Source organism: Bombina bombina, chromosome 1, assembly GCF_027579735.1.
Source record: "Bombina bombina isolate aBomBom1 chromosome 1, aBomBom1.pri, whole genome shotgun sequence".
Taxonomy (NCBI): domain Eukaryota; kingdom Metazoa; phylum Chordata; class Amphibia; order Anura; family Bombinatoridae; genus Bombina; species Bombina bombina.
This window is the reverse complement of record NC_069499.1, coordinates 773765727-773786315: the sequence shown is the minus strand read 5'-3', so window position 1 is coordinate 773786315 and position 20589 is coordinate 773765727. Positions and strand designations below refer to the sequence as shown.

Below are 20589 nucleotides of genomic sequence, written 5' to 3'. Positions count from 1 at the left end.
TATACCATGGGGCTATGGAGAAAAGTCCTGTTCTATTTAATATTATCCAGTTATCCAGCTTGCCCCACATCCATTTCCAATTGTATTTATTGATTAATTGCCATGCGTAATGCCTGGTTTGTAAGTACATAAAAAATTCCTGATTTTTCAAATTAAATTCCAATTTAAATTTCTCGAACGCCTTAATGACACCTGATTCTTGCTTAAAGAGCTGCGAGACTCTTGTTAGTCCTTGATTATGCCAACGAAGTAAGATTTGAACTTGTGTTCCCTCCTGGAACTCTGGGTTCCCTAAGAATGTTTGATAAGTTGGTATTTGAATATTTATCTGGATGTGGGAGCCAATTTTTCCCCAAGCTGTAAGTACCATGTAAATAGTCTTCAAATCTTTTATTTGTTTAGGTATTTGTTGGAGGGGGATATGCAAGAGTGATACTGGCGAAAACGGCTTTGTCACGCTTTGTTCAAGATCATAATCAGAGAAATGATTTGATTCTGCAATCCAATCTGCCGCAATACGCCCAAGAAAAGCCAAGTTGTAGAGGAATAGATCAGGCAGAGCCATTCCACCTTTTTGTTTAGGAAGTGTTAATCTCCTTAGAGAGATTCTAGGTTTCTTAGCTTGCCAAATAAAATGGCGGAGGGCTGTGTTAAACTTCTTGACATCATATGCTTTTAAGATTAGTGGAATATTTTGAAACAGATAATAGATCTTTGGCAATATAACCATTTTAAAGAGTGCTATTTGTCCCGCTATTGAAAGGGGGAGATTTTACCAATTCCTCATTTGTTGTAATGCTTGATGGAGAATAGGGGTAAAGTTTAATGAGTACCATTCCAAAGGATTTGCTGAAATGATAACCCCAAGATATCTAAATGAATTGGAAACTATTTTGAATGGATTGTCAGTCAAGGAGTTATTTTTTACCCTTAGCCACAATATTTCTGATTTAGTGCTATTCATTTTATATCCTGTAAAGAGGCCAAAGGTATCGATTATATTTAATAGCTTGGGGATATTCTTATTGGTGTTGGCTATATAAACCAACAGATCATCAGCGTACAGCGCCACTTTAGCCTCTTTCTTGCCAATTGCAATACCTTCGATTTTTTTGCCTTATCTTTATGGCTAATGGCTCAATTGCTAGATTAAATAACAAGGGTGACAGAGGACACCCTTGTCTTGTACCTTTTTCTAACTTGATTTTACTTGAAACCTGACCATGGATAACTAAACTTGTTGATGCTTGTGTGCAGATGTTTTTAACTAGGTTGAGGAAATTGTTTGACAGACCGAACCTGCTTAATGTGTCGAATAAATGATAGTGATTGACCCTATCAAAGGCTTTTTCAGCATCTATTGCAACTACTGCTGCATCTGGGTATGATGTTTGAAGTTTATCCTCAGAGTTTTTAAAATAGTCAACCACCAGAAGAAGTTGTCTAATCTTAGCAGCTGAGCTGCGATTTTGCAAGAACCCCGCTTGATCATTGGGAATGATCTTAGCTAGTCCCTTTTGCAGTCTCTTGGCGAGTATAGATGTAAAAATGTTGTAGTCAGAGTTTAGCAATGCGATGGGTCTATATGATTCTCTTTTTTGAGCGCTCTTACCAGGTTTTAAGATAAAGATAGTATGCAACTCCAAAAAGTTAGGCGGAATTTGAGTGTTTTCGCCAAAATAGAAGTTAAAAAGGTTTGTAAGATAGGGGGCAATTGTCTCCTCTAAGCTTTTATAGAATTCATTAGGAATTGCATCTGGGCCTGGTGCTTTCTCCATCCTTAATTCCCGTATTGACTGCAAGACTTCTGATTCAGATATTGGCGCATTTAAATTAGTTATGAACTCAGCTTTAGCTTTCGTAACAGGAAGCTTATCCCAGAATCTCTCCTGTGCTTCTTTGTCCAGAGGCGATGGAGCATAAATCTCCTTGTAATATTTAAAAAATTAATCTAAGATTTCTTCTGTTGAAGTTAAGCGATTATTTTCAACCTGTAGGCATTCAATTGTATTTGATTGTCTGGAATTTTTTACCAGACTCGAGAGCATTTTGCCTGCCTTATTGCCATATTTATATAGATTAGATTGATATTTTAATTCTGATTGCACTGTTCGTGATGTGATATATGAATCGCGTTCCTTTTTTACTCTGATATATTTATTCCAGTTAGCCTAGCTAGGGGCACTCAAATAGCTGTTATATGCGTTAGCCACTAAGGCTATTAATTGTCTTTCTTTCTGTTTAGACTCGCGATAAAGTTTAGCTATATATGCTATGATATCACCCCTCAAGACCGCTTTTGCTGTTTCCCACAGAATCGAGGGGCTAGATACAGAGCCTTCATTTAGCCTAAAAAACTCCTCCACTTTAGTTTTTAGCCAATCTTTAAATTTTATGTTATTGCTGAGATGTTTTGGGTAAAAAAAAGCGTAAACCACCTAGGTTCTTCTTCTGAGTTGGAATGACCAACATTATTGGGGCGTGGTCAGAAATACAGATTTCTGCTATAGTTGCTTTGGGTCCTGCTTGATAGCATCTGTCATTTATTAACATTAAGTCTATCCTAGAGAGACTCTTGGCAGCTCTCGAGTGGCACGAGTAGGCCTTGCTATCAGGGTTCTGAACCCTCCATACATCCCTTACTGCTAAGGTTTGATAAATATTTTTAAATAGCTTCATTTCGAGATTATCCTTTTTTGTTTTTCTGGTTGCACCTCTATATCTATATCTATCCAAAGAGAAAGAAGGAGTCATGTTGAAATCACCGGCTATAATTAATTGACCCTCCGTGACCTGGAGGAGTTGAGCTTGGAGAGTATCCCAAAATTGATAATCAATTACATTAGGAGCGTAGAGGTTACAGATGGTATAAATTGACCCCTGAATTTTTATTTTTAAAATCAGATATCTACTATCTGGATCTGTTATAATAAGTATTTTTTCATAAGCTAGCTTTTTCCCCAGGAGGATAGCAACTCCTTTCTTCCTATTTAACGAGGGCGCAAAGAGTACCTCCGCTACCCAAGAACATTTTAACTTTATTGATTCCTCTGTATTCAAATGTGTTTCCCGAAGAAGTGCAACTGTAGTATTTAGTTTCTGAAGATAGGAAAGAATCGTCTTCCGCCTAATCGGCGAGGTTATACCCCCTATATTCCACGATGTAATTCTGATCATACTATTCCTAGCCAAATTATATCAGAGGATCCAGACATCAGGAGGGAAGGGGAGACAGCAATAAGATGGCAAAGGGGGATATGGATGGAGGAGAGGAGAGAGGAAAAAAAGAAAAAAGAAAATTTTATAAATAGATACAAAACAAAAATAATAAGACATTTTTAATTTGCAATCGAGTTAAGTCACCAACCATGATATTAATATTTAATCCCATGTTCTGCTAGTTTTTTCACTGCTTCTTCAGCAGAGTCAAAAAAATAAGTTTGCTCCTTATAAATTAGCTTGAGTCTAGCAGGGTATACAACAGTAGCTTGCCAACCTTCTTTGATCAATTTTCCACATATTGGGGAGAGCTCTCTCCTCTTCCTGGAGGTCTCAATTGAGAAGTCCTGGAAAAGGAGGATTTTATTACCTTCAAACATGATTGGTTGATTTTTGCGATAATGCTGTAGGTATAACAATTTATCTTGAAAGTTTAAAAACCTTGTTATGATTGGCCTAGGTCTATTTGTATAGATTGGGTTTTCTGTAGCTTTCCCCAAGCGGTGGACTCTTTCAATTAAAATGGGTGGGTGAGTTGGGGGAATTTTTAGCAACGTAGGTAGTATTTTGGTTATAATATTCATAAGGTCTTCTTGTTTAAAAGGGTCAGGAAATCCAATTATTCTGAGATTATTCCTCCTGGATCTATTCTCTAGATCGTCGATCTTAACTTGTAATTTAATTATCTCATTTTGATTACTTTCTATCATGGGAATATATGTGTTTGTGGTATCTTCTAAATCAGAAACTCGCTGTTCTACTTCCTGTAATCTTGCAGAGAATTGTCTAATTTCTGCTGTGAGAGATATGAGATCTTGTTTGATTTCATTCTTTAATGAATCGAATTTTGGGGAGATAGCTTCTAGAATGCTAACTACCAGGTCTTGGTTATCTTGCTATACAATGGTCTTTTGGGCGTTTGATGGAGTGCCTTCATTGGTATTTTCTGCTGAAGCATCCGATGGATTCTTGTTCCTGCGTTCCCTATTCTTGGTCGCCATGCCTGGATTGTGTTTGGGAGTGATAAATTTATCCATAAAGTGAAAAATGTGATTGAGTACCGCGTGAAGTTAAGAATCAAAGCCCCAAGTTGGGTTATAGTGGAGCGTGGGTGAAGAGAGAAAAGAGGAGAAAAAAAATAAATAAAAAAATAAGAAAGAGACAGATAGTCTGGGTGCCGAAAACCCCTGTGAATGTGACAGTGCTCAAGTGAAGTGAGGAAATAAGAACAAATGTGATTAAATTAGTGGGAGGACCAGGAGATGGCGATTAGAAAGGGTGGTATAAGAACCAACGCCGAACGATGCAGACCCTGCTTGATCAATAATATTGTTCTCTGCCTTGAATATAGAAAGTATTCTCTTTAATTTAAACCCGTGAATTTAAGAGGCTTTTTGAAGCGATTCACCTAGCTTATAACCACGTTATCCAAATAGAAAAAGTATTACAGTTTTCTTTCTTTTTTTTCTCTTTCTCTTCCTCTCCCTCTCTCCTATATTCACTCTTCAGGAGATTTTTCTTAAACAAAGCTCTAAATTGTGGGTTTACCACCCTTTGGTGCACACTCTCATTTCTCTGAATCTAATCTTATTTATAAGATTAGCTCTCTAGGTTTTAACCTTATGTTCTCTACCCCAAGTACCCGCTAGGTTAGATTTGCTGACTCTTCCCCTTCCTCCTCTTTAAGACTCTTACTCTTATTTAACTTGAAGCTTGTAACCTTTCCTGCCCAATTCAGTTTAGATTTATATAAATCATCCAGAATCTTTGTAAATGTTTAGGCAGTATGATATTACATACCTGTTTATGAACCACTGTATGTGCAAATAATATTAGACTGCATGCAGCTTGACTAGTGGTTAGCCTTTCACTTAATCTAGCCGTAAAAGGGAAGCTTTAGCTTGCTAATATATGTGATATGTATGAGATACCAAATCTATTCCTGAGTAGGAGTGCAAGCTAACTCTGTGAATTCCTCCTATCTTAGGGATGCATAAAATATTTCTACCTGCTGATTTTCCCCCTTCTGAAGGGGACTTTGTGCAGTTAAGGGTTTTACCCCCTGAGGGAGCCTGTACTTTGTCAAGAGTATGAGCTTATTTACAATAGTTCTTGCTTAGTTAAAGGGATCAAAGTTAATTATGGCCCCTCTGCGCCAAGCTTTATAGGAGAATATATGGTAAAAAGGAGGATAGACGTTAAATCAGATATTCTGAAAGATATACCCTTTGATCTACATGCAGATCTCTTATGTAACATACACACAGTTGTTTCTGGTAAAAACAAAATTAGCAGTAAACGACAACACAGACAAACACTTGGTCCTTTTGACTAGTGAGGTCTTTCTTCTGACCCAAATGAGTTTAAGCTGAGTATCTTCTAAGAGGGAATAAAAGAAAAGAAACAACCAACAAGAGAAGAGGAACAATCATTAGATCGAACATGGATACTGAGGAAAAGGGGTGTAAATAATTTGCCGCTATGCACATGGAAGATTAAGTTACAATGAATATCAACACTTAAGTTCAGTTCATGAAATCTTGTGAGTTCAGATTATCCTTTCAAAAATGTTTTAAAATTTTTTTCCCTCTTTTTCTTCCCTTTGTATCTTCCTTTTCCCTTTTCCTCGCCCCTCTTATTACTTCTCCTTCCCTTCTTTGTTCCCCTCAAACTCTATTAAATGAGGGTTTCCAATGTGGACTTAAAGTTGCAGTCAATATGAATCTATCAAGTTGTAAGAAAGAATTTTTTTTTATCCCTTATAAAGATTTCTGGCCAGCTTAAAGTACTTTGCTTTTAGGGACCCTTTTCCCCCAATAAGCTCTTGCTTGGTTGTTCTTTTTATCAAAGCGGTGTAAGCCGTAACCTAACTCTCACCCCTCCAGCGTGGTGCCCTCTCAGGATTCCAGCCTTTTCTGCCAAATTGGTGTGTAGAAAGCAGAGTGTACCTTTACGCTACTACTCCGAAGTAGCCTCCATAGGATTCTGCCAGAGCCTAGTACGACGTGTTCAGGGACGCTGACCTCACTACGGCTGCTTGTCTCCAGCACGCTCTCTCTCTCAGCACTGCGGCCCACGATCGTCGACTCCTCCTCGCAACATCGGTTGGGAGGCGAAGCAACTCAGCAGGAGAGGTCAATCCGGGTCAGCGTCATTCTGCAGCAGCACAAACTTCCAGCTCCCCACTCGCAACATCGGTGGGCGGGGAGCGCGATCCGGTGAACAGGCAGGTAACGTTTACTGCTGGTTCGGTGAGTGCTGGATGGGTCCTGGTTTAAATGCTGGGGGTGAGTGCCGGTCAGCTAGCGGTGATCCCAAATGGCTGGTAGCAGGAAACTTTGGCTGTCTGCCCCTCTCACAGACCAGGCTGTGGTGGGGGAGTCCTCCTATTAAGGTCTTAAATCCATAAAGGGAGCCTGATCAGTCAGCCTTCTGTATCAGGCTCCGGGTCTAAAAGTTCTTCCTCAGCGCTGATGGTATTGCGCTGTGAGAGGTATCACCAGATTATAATCCAGCAAGGGTGACTGCGGCTAACTTCTCCCCCCTTGACAGAGGGGAATCCTGACGCGAACAACCGCCACTGGGATAGCTGCAGGGGAGCGATGCCTGCTGCTTGTGCACAGACTCCTCCTCTTCCTCTCCTCACAGGGCATGTCTAGAGCATGCAATTTTAAGCAACTTTCTAATTTAATCCTATTATCAAATTTTCTTCATTCATTTGGTATCTTTATTTGAAATGCAAGAATGTAAGTTTAGATACAAGCCCATTTTTGGTGAAAAACTTGGGTTGTCCTTGCTGATTGGTGGATAAATTCATCCACCAATAAAAAATTGCTGTCCAGAGTTCTGAACCCAAAAAAAGCTTAGATGCCTTATTTTTTAAAAAAAAGATAGCAAGAGAATGAAGAAAAATTAATAATAGGAGTAAATTAGAAAGTTGCTTAAAATTGCATGCTCTATCTGAATCACAAAAGAAAAATTTGGGGTTCAGTGTCCCTTTAAGGAAAATAATTTGTCAGAAAAAATGTTTTTAATTTTATTCAATATTTGTTCAATGAGTCGTTCATTTGTTTTAATGGGGAAAAAAAGTTCTTCTGGGGAATGTTTTTTAGGGCAGAGGTGGAGTTGCTTTACAGCAGCTTAAACGTAACATGTAAATCTGTCATTTTAGGGACAATGACAATCTTATCAACTGATTTATCTACAAAAATCCTACAAACTTTAATATTGCTTTTCTGTTGAAAATTATTAGATATGTTTCTCTAAAAGGTTGTGATCGACCCCTTTGTTAGAAAAATATGCATTGGTTTGCAGTCCCTTAATACACCACTTGAAAAGGGTTGTGAAAGTTACTTCTTTTGCTGTGGCCAATTAGAAAGAGAAATAAATGAGCTCCTGCTCATATCAACCAATCAGTGTGCATTATGTATAAGTGTTAGGCTTTTTCTTTCCACAGAATGCATTCTGGGTGGAGGTGGGAATGAAAACAATTAAATTTCAGCAAAAGCAGGCAAAAGTGCATTGCAATGTTTTTTTTAAATTATGTCTAAATAAACATTTTGGGCTACATTACGAGTGGAACGCTATTTAGCGCTCACGGGCTAACTGCGCTAGAAGTAAACTTTTGGAGCGTGTCGGGTAGCACTCGTATTACAAGTAAAAAGTTTTCGCTCGCTAACCTGATGTGTGCAAAAAACCCAAGTTAGAATATCGCGCTCACGTTAACCTATTCCCCATAGAAGTCAATGGAGGAAAGTGGGAAAAAACCTATTAACCCTACTTGCGCGCTAACGCATATTCTCAAGTGTGATAACCCGACATGAAAACATGAATATTTCACATTCCAATGTTCTTCACATAGCAGAATATGTTCTATTTATTCATAAATGTATATTTTGGTACAATATATATCTATACCCCTCTCTCTCTCTATATATATATATATATATCTATCTATCTATATATATAATTATATATAGGTATAGATATATACAGATGTATAGGAATATCCTAGAATATAAAAGGCCAAGTGTGTTTGTCCGAAGCTGTCATGCGCAGTAGAGACTGCACAAGGACAAACACACCTGTCCTTCAGCAGAGTTTCAGCTCAGACTGACCTGGCATACAAGGTGTGAGGGGGCGGGGCTGGACGTGACGCGGCTCGGGTGTGACGTGGGCAGGGCCGGATGGGGCCGTGCAAATGCGGACGTGAGAGAGCTCAAATGAGGGGGACTAGAGAGAGAGCAGGAGGGGGGATAGAGAGAGCAAAAGAGAGGGAGATAGACATTAAAAGAGAGGGGAGAGCAAAAGAGGGGCGATAGAGAGAGCAAAAGAGATAGAGATACAGCAAAAGAGAGGGGGGAGAAAGGGGAGAGAGAGAGCAAAAGAAAGGGGGGAGAGAGAGGAAAGGGCAAAAAGGGGGGAGAGAGAGAATGCAAAAGAGAGGAGGAGAGAGAGAGCAAAAGAGAGGGGGGAGAGAGAGCACAAAAGAGAGGGGGGAGTAAGAGAGAGAGCAAAAAAGAGAGGGGAGAGAGAGCAAAAGAGAGGGAGAGAGAGCAAAAGAGAGGGAGAGAGAAAGAGAGGGCGAGAGAGAGCAAAAGAGAGGGGGAGAGAGACAGCAAAAGAGTGGGGGGAAAGAGAGCAAAAGAAATGGGAAAGAGAGAGAGCAAAAGAGGGGGGATAGAGAGAGCAAAAGAGGGAAGAGAAAGAGAGAGAAAAAGAGGGGGGATAGAGAGAGCAAAAGAGAGGGAGAGAGACAGCAAAAGAGAGGGGGAGAGAGCAAAAGAGAGGAGGGGAGAGAGAGAGAAAAAGAGGGGGGATAGAGAGAGCAAATGAGACGGAGAGAGACAGCAAAAGAGAGGGGGAGAGAGCAAAAGAGAGGAGGGGAGAGAGAGAGCAAAAGAGGGGGGATAGAGAGAGCAAAAGAGAGGGAGAGAGACAGCAAAAGAGAGGGGGAGAGAGCAAAAGAGGAGGGAAGAGAGAGAGCAAAAGAGGGGGATAGAGAGAGCAAAAGAGAGGGAGAGAGACAGCAAAAGAGAGGGGGAGAGAGAGCAAAAGAGAGGGAGGAGAGCGCAAAAGAGAGGGAGGAAGAGAGAGGGGGGAGAGAAAGATCAATAGAGAGGGGGGGACAGAGCAAAATAGAGGGAGAGAGACAGCAAAAGAGAGGGAGGAGAGCGCAAAAGAGGGGATAGAGAAGGCACCACGGCTTGCAAAACCTTTCTCCCAAAAATAACCTCAGAAGAAGCATTAGTATCGAATTTGTAAAATTTGGCAAAAGTATGCAGAGAAGACCAAGTCGCTGCCTTACAGATCTGATCAACAGAAGCCTCGTTCTTGAAGGCCCATGTGGAAGCCACAGCTCTAGTAGAATGAGCTGTAATTCGTTCAGGAGGCTGCCGTCCGGCAGTCTCATAAGCCAATCGGATGATGCTTTTCAGCCAAAAAGAAAGAGAGGTAGCAGTAGCTTTCTGCCCTCTCCTCTTACCAGAATACACAACAAACAAAGATGATGTCTGTCTGAAATCCTTTGTTGCTTCTAAATAGAACTTTAAAGCACGGACCACATCTAGATTGTGTAACAAACATTCCTTCTTTGAAACTGGATTTGGACACAGAGAAGGAACAACAATTTCCTGGTTAATATTCCTGTTGGAAACGACCTTTGGAAGAAAACCAGGCTTGGTACGTAAAACTACCTTATCTGTATGGAATACCAGATAGGGAGAAGTACACTGCAAAGCAGATAATTCAGAAACTCTTCTAGCAGAAGAAATAGCAACCAAAAACAGAACTTTCCAAGATAGTAACTTAATATCTATGGAATGCATGGGTTCAAACTGAACCCCCTGAAGAACTGAAAGAACTAAATTTAGACTCCAAGGAGGAGTCATGGGTCTGTAGACAGGCTTGATTCTAACTAACGCCTGTACAAACGCTTGTACATCTGGCACTGCTGCCAGACGTTTGTGTAACAAAACAGACAGAGCAGATATCTGTCCTTTTAAGGAACTAGCTGACAAACCTTTATCCAGACCTTCTTGGAGAAAGGAAAGTATCCTAGGAATTTTAATTTTACTCCAAGGGAATCCCTTGGATTCACACCAACGGATATATTTTTGCCATATCTTATGGTAAATCTTCCTAGTTACAGGTTTTCTGGCTTGAACCAGAGTATCTATGACTGAATCTGAAAACCCACGCTTAGATAGAATCAAGCATTCAATTTCCAAGCAGTCAGTTGGAGAGAGACTAGATTTGGATGTTCGAATGGACCTTGTACTAGAAGATCCTGCCTCAAAGGTAGCTTCCATGGTGGAGCCGATGACATATTCACCAGGTCTGCATACCAAGTCCTGCGTGGCCATGCAGGGGCTATTAGAATCACCGAGGCCTGCTCCTGTTTGATCCTGGCTACAAGCCTGGGAAGGAGAGGGAATGGTGGAAACACATAAGCTAGGTTGAACGACCAAGGCGCCACTAATGCATCCACCAGTGTCGCCTTGGGATCCCTGGATCTGGACCCGTATCGAGGAACCTTGGCGTTCTGGCGAGACGCCATCAGATCCATATCTGGAATGCCCCATAGTTGAGTTAACTGGGCAAAAACCTCCGGGTGGAGTTCCCACTCCCCCGGATGAAAAGTCTGACGACTCAAATAATCCGCCTCCCAGTTGTCCACTCCTGGGATGTGAATTGCAGATAGGTGGCAGGAGTGATCCTCCGCCCATTTGATGATCTTGGATACCTCTCTCATCGCTAAGGAACTCTTTGTTCCCCCCTGATGATTGATGTACGCTACAGTCGTCATGTTGTCCGACTGGAACCTTATGAATTTGGCCTTTGCTAGGTGAGGCCACGCCAGGAGCGCATTGAATATCGCTCTCAGTTCTAAAATGTTTATCGGAAGAAGAGACTCTTCTCGAAACCATAGACCCTGAGCTTTCAGAGAGTCCCAGACCGCACCCCAACCTAAGACACTGGCGTCGGTCGTGACAATGACCCACTCTGGTCTGCGGAAACTCATTCCCTGAGACAGGTGATCGTGAGACAACCACCAGTGGAGAGAATCCCTGGTTACCTGGTCTACTTGAATCTGGGGAGACAAGTCTGCATAGTCCCCATTCCACTGATTGAGCATGCACAGTTGTAATGGTCTTAGATGAATTCAAGCAAAAGGAACTATGTCCATTGCTGCAACCATTAATCCTACTACTTCCATGCACTGAGCTATGGAAGGCTGAAGAATAGAGTGAAGAACTTGACAAGCGTTTAGAAGCTTCAACTTTCTGACCTCTGTCAGGAAGATCTTCATTTCTACAGAATCTATTATTGTTCCCAAAAAGGGAACTCTTGTTGACGGGGACAGGGAACTCTTTTCTACGTTCACCTTCCACCCGTGAGATTTGAGAAAGGCTAGAACAATGTCTGTATGAGCCTTTGCTTTGGAAAGAGACGATGCTTGGATTAGAATGTCGTCTAGATAAGGTGCTACAGCAATGCCCCTCGGTCTTAGAACCGCTAGGAGGGACCCTAGCACCTTTGTGAAAATTCTGGGAGCAGTGGCTAAACCGAATGGAAGAGCCACAAACTGGTAATGTTTGTCCATAAAGGCGAACCTCAGGAACTGATGATGATCTTTGTGGATAGGAATATGCAGGTATGCATCCTTTAAGTCCACAGTAGTCATATATTGACCCTCCTGGATTGTTGGTAAAATTGTCCGAATGGTTTCCATTTTGAATGAGGGAACTCTGAGGAATTTGTTTAGAAGTTTTAGATCCAGAATTGGCCTGAAAGTTCCCTCTTTTTTTGGAACTACAAACAGGTTTGAGTAAAAACCCAGACCCTGTTCCACTGTTGGAACTGGGTTTATCACTCCCATTTTTAATAGGTCTCCTACGCAATGTAAGAATGCCTGTCTCTTTATCTGGTCTGAAGATAAGCGAGACATGTGGAACCTTCCCCTTGGAGGAAGTTCCTTGAACTCTAGAAGATACCCCTGAGAGACTATTTCTAGTGCCCAGGGATCCGGAACATCTCTTGCCCAAGCCTGAGCGAAGAGAGAAAGTCTGCCCCCTACTAGATCCGGTCCCGGAACGGGGGCTACCCCTTCATGCTGTCTTGGTAGCAGCAGCAGGCTTCTTGGCCTGTTTACCCTAGTTCCAGCCTTGCAATGGTTTCCATGCTGGTTTAGGCTGGGAAGAGTTGCCTTCTTGTCTGGAGGCCGCAGAGTTAGGATTCGGTCCGTTCCTGAAATTGCGAAAGGAACGAAAATTAGATTTGTTCTTAGCCTTGAAAGGCCTATCCTGTGGGAGGGCATGTCTCTTTCCACCAGTAATGTCTGAAATAATCTCTTTCAATTCCGGCCCGAAAAGGGTCTTACCCTTGAAAGGAATATTAAGCAATTTATTCTTGGACGACACATCCGCCGACCAGGATTTTAGCCAAAGCGCTCTGTGCGCCACTATTGCAAAACCTGAATTTTTCGCCGCTAACTTAGCCAACTGGAAAGCGGCATCCAAAAATAAAGGAATTAGCCAACTTTAGTGCGTGAATTCTGTCCATGACTTCATCATATGGAGTCTCTTTTTGGAGCGAATTTTCCAGTTCCTCGAACCAAAAATACGCTGCCGTGGTGACAGGAATAATGCACGAGATTGGTTGAAGAAGGAAACCTTGCTGAACAAATATCTTTTTTAGCAATCCTTCCAATTTTTTATCCATAGGATCTTTAAAAGCGCAACTGTCCTCAATAGGAATAGTTGTGTGCTTAGCTAACGTTGACACTGCCCCCTCAACCTTAGGAACCGTTTGCCATGCGTCCTTTCTGGGGTCAACCATGGGGAACATTTTCTTGAATATAGGAGATAGAACAAAAGGTATACCTGGAATTTCCCACTCCTTAGTCACTATGTCCGCCACCCGCTTGGGTATCGGAAAGCATCAGCGTGCACTGGGACCTCTAAGAATTTGTCATTCTTGCACAATTTCTCTGGAATTACCAAAGAATCACAGTCATCAAGAGTAGTTAGGACCTCCTTAAGCAGGGCGCGGAGATGTTCTAACTTAAATTTAAATGTTACGACATCAGTGTCTGCCTGCTGAGAAACTTTTCCTGAATCAGAAATTTCCCCCTCAGACAGACCCTGCCTCACTGCCAATTCAGATTGATGTGACGGTATAACTGATAAATTGTCCTCAGCGCCAACCTGCTCATCTTCTGTATTTAAAACTGAGCTATCACGCTTTCTAGGGTAGGATGGCAGTTTGGATAATAGATTAGCTATAGAATTATCCATTACTGCTGTTAATTGCTGCATAGTAACAAGCATTGGCGCGCTAGATGTACTAGGTATCGCCTGCGCGGGCAAAACTGGTGTTGACACAGAAGGAGAGGATGAAGAACTATCCCCACTACCTTCATTAGAAGAATCATCTTGGGCAATCTTATTCAATTTGACAGCACTTTCCATACTTTGTTTGGACGCTATGACACAATTTGCGCATACATTAATAGGGGGAACCACCTTGGTTTTCATACACACAGAACATAAGCCATCTGAAGGTATAGACATGTTAGACAGAATTTGGCAGGCTAATAATGCAATAAAAGCGTTTTTAAAGAAAAGCGTTACTGTCCCTTTAAATAATTAACAGGCACACTTTATTTCTGATATTTTGAAAAACAATGAAGGCAATGTCCGATTTTTACAAAATTTTTACCCCAGAGTCCTAATGCCTTGAAAGTATTGCACACCAAGTTTCAAGACTTTAACCCTTAAAATGAGCAAACCGGAGCTATTTGTTCAATTTCACAATTTTTGTACACTACAATCACTGCCACAGCCTTGCTGCAGCTTTTTACCTTCCCTGAGAGTTATTCAGCACTGAAATAAACCTTCCTGAGTCAGTTTTTGTAGCCACAGGACCCCTCACATGAAGCTGCATGCACTGCCATGGAAGTAAACTGCGCAATTGAGGCGCGAAAACTGGGCCTCCTTCCTCTGCATACCAGAGTGAAGGGGCCTTTCTGACTGAAATAGTAGTCTAACTAAATGCCAGGCGAATAAAAACGTTCCCAAAAGTGCTTATAATTACACAAAACACTCTAAAATCCATCTAAATATGAAATAAATCAATCGATTTAGCCCACAATAGTGTCAACCAGTATAGAGCCCATTAATAAGCCTTAATCTGTTATGAGTCTAAGAAAATGGCTTACTTACCCCTTAAGGGAAAACTGACAGTCTTCTAGCATTAACATGTCTTGTTAGAAATATGACTGATCATACCTGCAGCAGATAAGCCTGCAAACTGTTCCCCCCAACTGAAGTTCTCTGGTTTCAACAGTCCTGCGTGGGAACAGCAACAGATTTTAGTTACTACTGCTTAAATCATATTCCTCTTTAACAGAATCTTCTTCATTTTCTGTTGTAGAGTAAATAGTACAAACCGGCACTATTTTAAAATAACAAACTCTTGATAGAAGAAATAAAAAACTACAACTAACACCACATACTCTTTACCATCCCCGTGGAGATGCTACTTGTTCAGAGCGGCAAAGAGAATGATTGGGGGGCGGAGCCAGAGGGGGGGCTATATGGACAGCTCTTGCTGGGTGCTCTCTTTGCCATTTCCTGTAGGGGAAGAGAATATCCCACAAGTAAGGATGAAGCCGTAGACCGGACACACCAATTTTGGAGAAATAGAGAGAGGGGAGAGAGAGAGCAGAAGAGAGGGGTAGAGAGAGAGCAAAAGAGAGGGGGGATAGAGAGAGAGCAAGGGGTGGAACCGCTGTACTGCAAAAAATGGCCCATGTACACAGGCTTTAGTACTAGTATATTTATAAATACATAGAACATATTCTGATATGTGCAGAACATTGGAATAAGAAATATTTACAGTAAATACATAGTTAAAACATTTATTAAATACGAATATTGCAAAAATATACAGTACTACAGTACTTGACTGCAAAGGGCTCCAATGCACTAATATATATGTCTATATATGTATACACATGTATTTATGTGTTTATATCTGTATATATGTCTATAAATACATAAATACTTATGTACACACATAAAAAACGCACACACATATATATATATATATATATATATATATATATATATATATATATATATATATATTGAGATCGCAAATCTTTGAGCCTTTATAACTTTTTTTTGCAATATTGTTTTAAATAATTTTTATTAGATAGTGTTATTATGAGTGTAGTTTTAACCACATGAACTAAACAACTAAATGTTTGTCACATGCATCAGTTCATTAATTTTTCGTTAAAAGGACTACTCATTTTTTGGGAACAATTTGTCAATTTTTAAATGAATCTGAATGTACATGTCTACATCTCATCATGAATTGGAGATCCTCTAGTAACATCTCCAGCAGGCCTGAGCTATGATCATCACTTACCGATCTTTCTTTGTAGGCTTTTTTGTTTTTGTTTTGCAGAAGTGAATTAACTGTGCCGTAACAGCAACAAGAAAAGCAAGGGCAATTGCAGGAAGTATTGTAACAGCCACCAAGTCAAATGTATTCCAGAGCTGATCACATTTTTCACCCATATACCAGTAATCATTGTTTGGGCCTTTATAGTATGGACAGCTGAAAAAAAAGTTACTCTGTTACCATATGGTGTGGTATAATGGTGTCTTTTTAAAGATCATCCTCACCTTTTGTCAAATATGGTGTTTAAATGGAGGAACATTTTATTTCATGGCAGATAAAAAAAAAATGTGTGTTACTCATCTTGTAGGGCAGATCAATGGATAAGATAAGGCTTTTGTATATAGGCATGATGGGTATACTGGGCATGTTTGAGCAAGGATGTTTTTAACGTTTTAATATTTTTTAAGTATTTTTCTCTATTTATTAAGAAAACCTTTTTTTCTGGTCATTGATGAGGTTTTCAAAGAAAACATTGGGAAATTAATTTTACTAAGAATAATTTGGCCACAGCTTCATTTTCTCATGCTATAAATCATGAAACCCCTAAGTGACAAGGTTTTAAATATCAGTAAAAGTTTCAAACCTCACTGTACAGAACAAAGTTTGCCAATTTTCTATTACTGTAAGAAGATGGTAGTTTCTAGAAACTGTAAATCATGTATCAACACACCATTTATTAGACTTCTGTTTAATGTAAAAACCCGTGTAACTGATCTTGGTCGCCAATAAATAAGGCAGAATGGCAAACTATTAAATCCCAATCTCATATACACAATTGCTGACAGAAATCCCAAATCCAAAAGGCTAGTTTTGCACATTATCAACACCCTTTGTTTGTTGGATTCAATGTGTCCCTAATGTTGCTGATATAAAGTTCAAGACCCAAGGGCTTGGAGATTGTGATTGCTGAGGCTGTTGCTGTCCTTGTATCATATGGGCAAATTTACCACTATCTGTTTGATATGAACATTTCCCAATATTCACATGGTATCATTGCAACACAGATTGGGAGCAGAAAAGGAGTTGATAAACGGGATCAGATAGATAGACAGACAGATAGATAGATATATAGGATATAATGTAGACATATTATATATACTGTAGATAGATGATAGCTAATTATGATTATAGATAGATAGATGATAGCTATACAAATGATAGATATATACTGTAGATAGATATATGATAGATAGATAGATAGATAATAATTATATAGATAGATAATAATGATAGACAGATAGAAAGATAGATGATATACATAACAGGTTATAAATAGATATATAGATACTGTAGATAGATGATGATGATGATAGATAGATGATAGATATATAGATAGAAACAGATTGATAGATAATGATGATTATAGATAAATGATCGATAGATAATGATGATGATAGATAGAAAGATAAATTATATATACTGTAGATAGATAGATGATAACTTGAATGATAAATAGATCATTATGATGATTGATAGATTGATAGATAGATAGATCAAACTTGCAACAACAACAAAATACATATAGAATAAAACCAACAATATAACATAACATTTTTCACAGAATATTGGACATAGGGTAATTACTATGAAGAGCTGTCAAACAGTGGCAGATATATAATTACATAAGGAATTGTCTAGTTGTGTAAAACTAACCTGCAAAATGCAACACCATCTTTACATCCACAAGATATGTCTTTGGGGCAGAAATTAGTTGCGTCCCCGGAGCATTTTCCAAAGTCTGGTACATTCTCACAGTTAGCTGTTGAAGATGATATTCAGACATATAAATAAATGTTATTACACTGAGTAAGATTATTGGGATTACTCTGAAAATAAATTGTTATCTCATATTTTACAAAAGGGGACCTGATACATGTTATCACAAAACAAGTTGAGCTCCTCTTAAAGGAAAACTGTTTCTTTAATTTGCATTTGAACTGTGGCCACAAGCATGCATCAACTTAGTATATGTGCTTCTTTTGTATTTGTAGGTTAATTACAAAGCGTTTGCCCATGTATGAACCTATTAGAGTAGAGTGCGTGGTTCAGATATATTATAGCACCATCTCTAACTTATACACTTATACACAACTCATTTTGTATATAGAGACAGCAGGGTATGTGTGACAGTAGTGGCTTTGCTCAGTATTACAAAGGCACATTTAATATTAGACCAAGTCAAAGTCATATTCTCAGCATTACCAAACATAGATAAATAAAAACATTAAAGGAACAGTAAAGTCAAAATGAAATTTTCATAATTCATATTGAACATTTAATTTTAAACAACATACTTACAATTTACTTCTTTTTCTTTTAATATTTTTTTTTAATATTTTTTTTTTATTGAGGTTTGTAGAAGATACAACATTAAACAAGTGTTCATCATAGATCATTAGTGACATATCAATAATTGTAATACTATTACTACAGGGTACACAATTATATGATTTTGATGCACAAGACTGTATATTGTCCTAAGAGCTAAATATGTTAACATTGATAATGCTAATAAACAAATAAAAATGAGACTTCATTTTATTTAGTGGGAGTTCCTCCAAAACTTCGAGGGGTCACTCATGAACCCAGTAAACATAAATGACTCAAGGGAGGAAGTCCATTGATATAGACGCCACTCTTGGGCTTTAGACAAGTTAGCATGTAAATGTAAACGTAATATAACTAGAAAAATAGAAATATAAGGAGGATTTAGCGCTGTAGCCCCCTAGTAACTTTCGATCCAGGTGCTAAAGAGAAGTCTTCTTTCTTTGACATAGGAGAGTTTGACAATATAGTTATTTATAACTAGTACTATTCTTAAACTTTTTTTGTAAACAGCAATACAACAAGATAATCCATGTTGAGCCTCTTATTGTTCCAGTATATGATGTTATATTATATATTTGGAAATGCTTTAAAAACCTGTCTATCTATACCTTTCCTGTGATGTTATAAAATATAAATCTTGCTGTGAAATCCACTCACTAGTAAACATTATGGTAATTGATCACACATAAAAAAATCCACAACTAGAATTCTGAAATATATAGGGGTACATTTAACAAACTGTAGGCAGACATGATTCACTGTAGCGTGTAGTGAGTCATGTCCGCCCAACATCGATAAATGCCGACAGCATACACTGTCGGAATTTATCATTGCACAAGCATTTCTAGTGAAATGCTTTTGCAAAACTGCCCCCTGCACATTCGCGGCTTATCGGTCGCTAGCTGGGGGTGTCAATCATCCCGATCGTATCTGATCGAGATGATTGCCGTCCGCCACCTCAGAGGTGGCAGACGGGTTAAGGAGCAGCGGTCTTAAGACTGCTGCTTCTTAACTTCTGATTCTGGTGAGCCGAAAGGATCGCGTGGAATGATCAGCATGCGCTGCTTAATAAATTGTCCCCCTAGTGTCTACATTGGAAGTCCTGCATTCATATGTAAAGGTATTGATATAAAAAATTAGACAGAATTCAGAGGCAAATTGTGAGTAGTGATCGCTCCACTTATCAACTGTAAGCCCTCTGGCAGTTAAGTAGAAGTTAGTGCTGTCTAAGGGGGGGTTAATATCTACTAACTGTGATCTGCATTTTTTTTGTAAATACACTTATATCTTATAACTTGTATGAATAATAATGAGCAGTCAGGTGTAGCTGACCCACAATTCTAGCACATATTTATGAAAATGCAGATTAATATCAACTTCAATAGATATACCCAAGTTATATATAGTAGGATTAAGTTATGCTTCAGACTACTTGTCATCAAATACACAAATCCTATATCTTATAATTTGAGTAAAGTGTATACAAACATGCAAACAGTAGACATTCAGCTGCAAAAGGTTGACCCCAGTTTTGCCCAGAGTGACTATTTTATTATGAAGTTCAGTCCAGGACCCATGCAGAATCTGGTGGTTGCTTGTGAGAGTGGGTATAGAGACAATGGTGCCGCCCACACACATAATAGTGGTAGAGATGGCTCTCCCAGACCTGTTGCTCATAAACCACGTTGTACTCTTATGTTTAGCAGCCTTCACTTTAACTGCTACACACCGGCTACCCCCCCAGAGACCGGCCGCATCCCTCCAGTTATTGCAGTTCTGCATCGTCACTTTGCGTGATCTATAGAGGCTTCTCGTAGTCACGATTATCCACCTTCTGCTGAGCTCCTTAGAACTCATCTTGTTCCTCCATCAGTTCTGAAAAGCTTGAGGCCACTGCAGTTCTATCCAGTCGTTTATTACGCTCCTTCCATCTGCAATTGTAGTCTCACATGGCATTGGAGTATCTTGGCAGGCTATAGTTTGGCATAGCGTAGCAAGGTCATCAAACTCCTTATCCATCTTGTGTCTTAAATTCTCTAGTAGGGTCTGCAGAGTTGTTTATAAATCCTCCATATTGAAATATATATATAAGAAAGACAATTTACTTTTTTTAAAATCAAATTTGTTCAATTATCTTGGTATCCTTTGTTGAAGAGCATATTTACATAGGCTCTGGAGCAGAAACACACTCCTGGGAGCTAGCTGGTGAAATATATGACTCTTGTCATTGGCTCACCAGATGCATTAGTGCATTGCTGCTCCTGAACCAAAGGATACCAACAAAACAAAGCATATTTGATAACAGAATTAAATGGTAAAGTTGTTTTAAATTGCATCTGAATAATAAATCTTTAATTTTGACTTTACTGTCTCTTTAATAGCTTCACAATCAGTTATTTATTTTTACCATGTTTCCATTTCGAAATTGGCTCTTTTTGTTTTTAAATTTATACATAATATAAAACTGAACAGTTACCTTTTAAATAACATTACAACAGCCAAAGGTACTAGTCAGTTTTTTTTATTTTTTAAAGTGAATGTAAATTTTGATGCTAAAGTGCCTGGTTT

At 39.3% G+C, this 20589-nt stretch overlaps 1 protein-coding gene across 1 annotated transcript in view; it reads right to left on the bottom strand.

The window, feature by feature from the left end:
* The window catches only part of LOC128639805 (uncharacterized), a 58753-nt gene that overhangs the window by 25717 nt on the left and 12447 nt on the right, over positions 1-20589 (bottom strand). The window contains exons 2-3 of the mRNA XM_053691984.1: positions 17347-17452; positions 15658-15849 (exon numbers count right to left, since the gene is read on the bottom strand). Of these exons, the coding sequence (XP_053547959.1) occupies positions 15658-15849; positions 17347-17452 (298 nt within the window). The remainder of the gene's footprint in view (positions 1-15657; positions 15850-17346; positions 17453-20589) is intronic.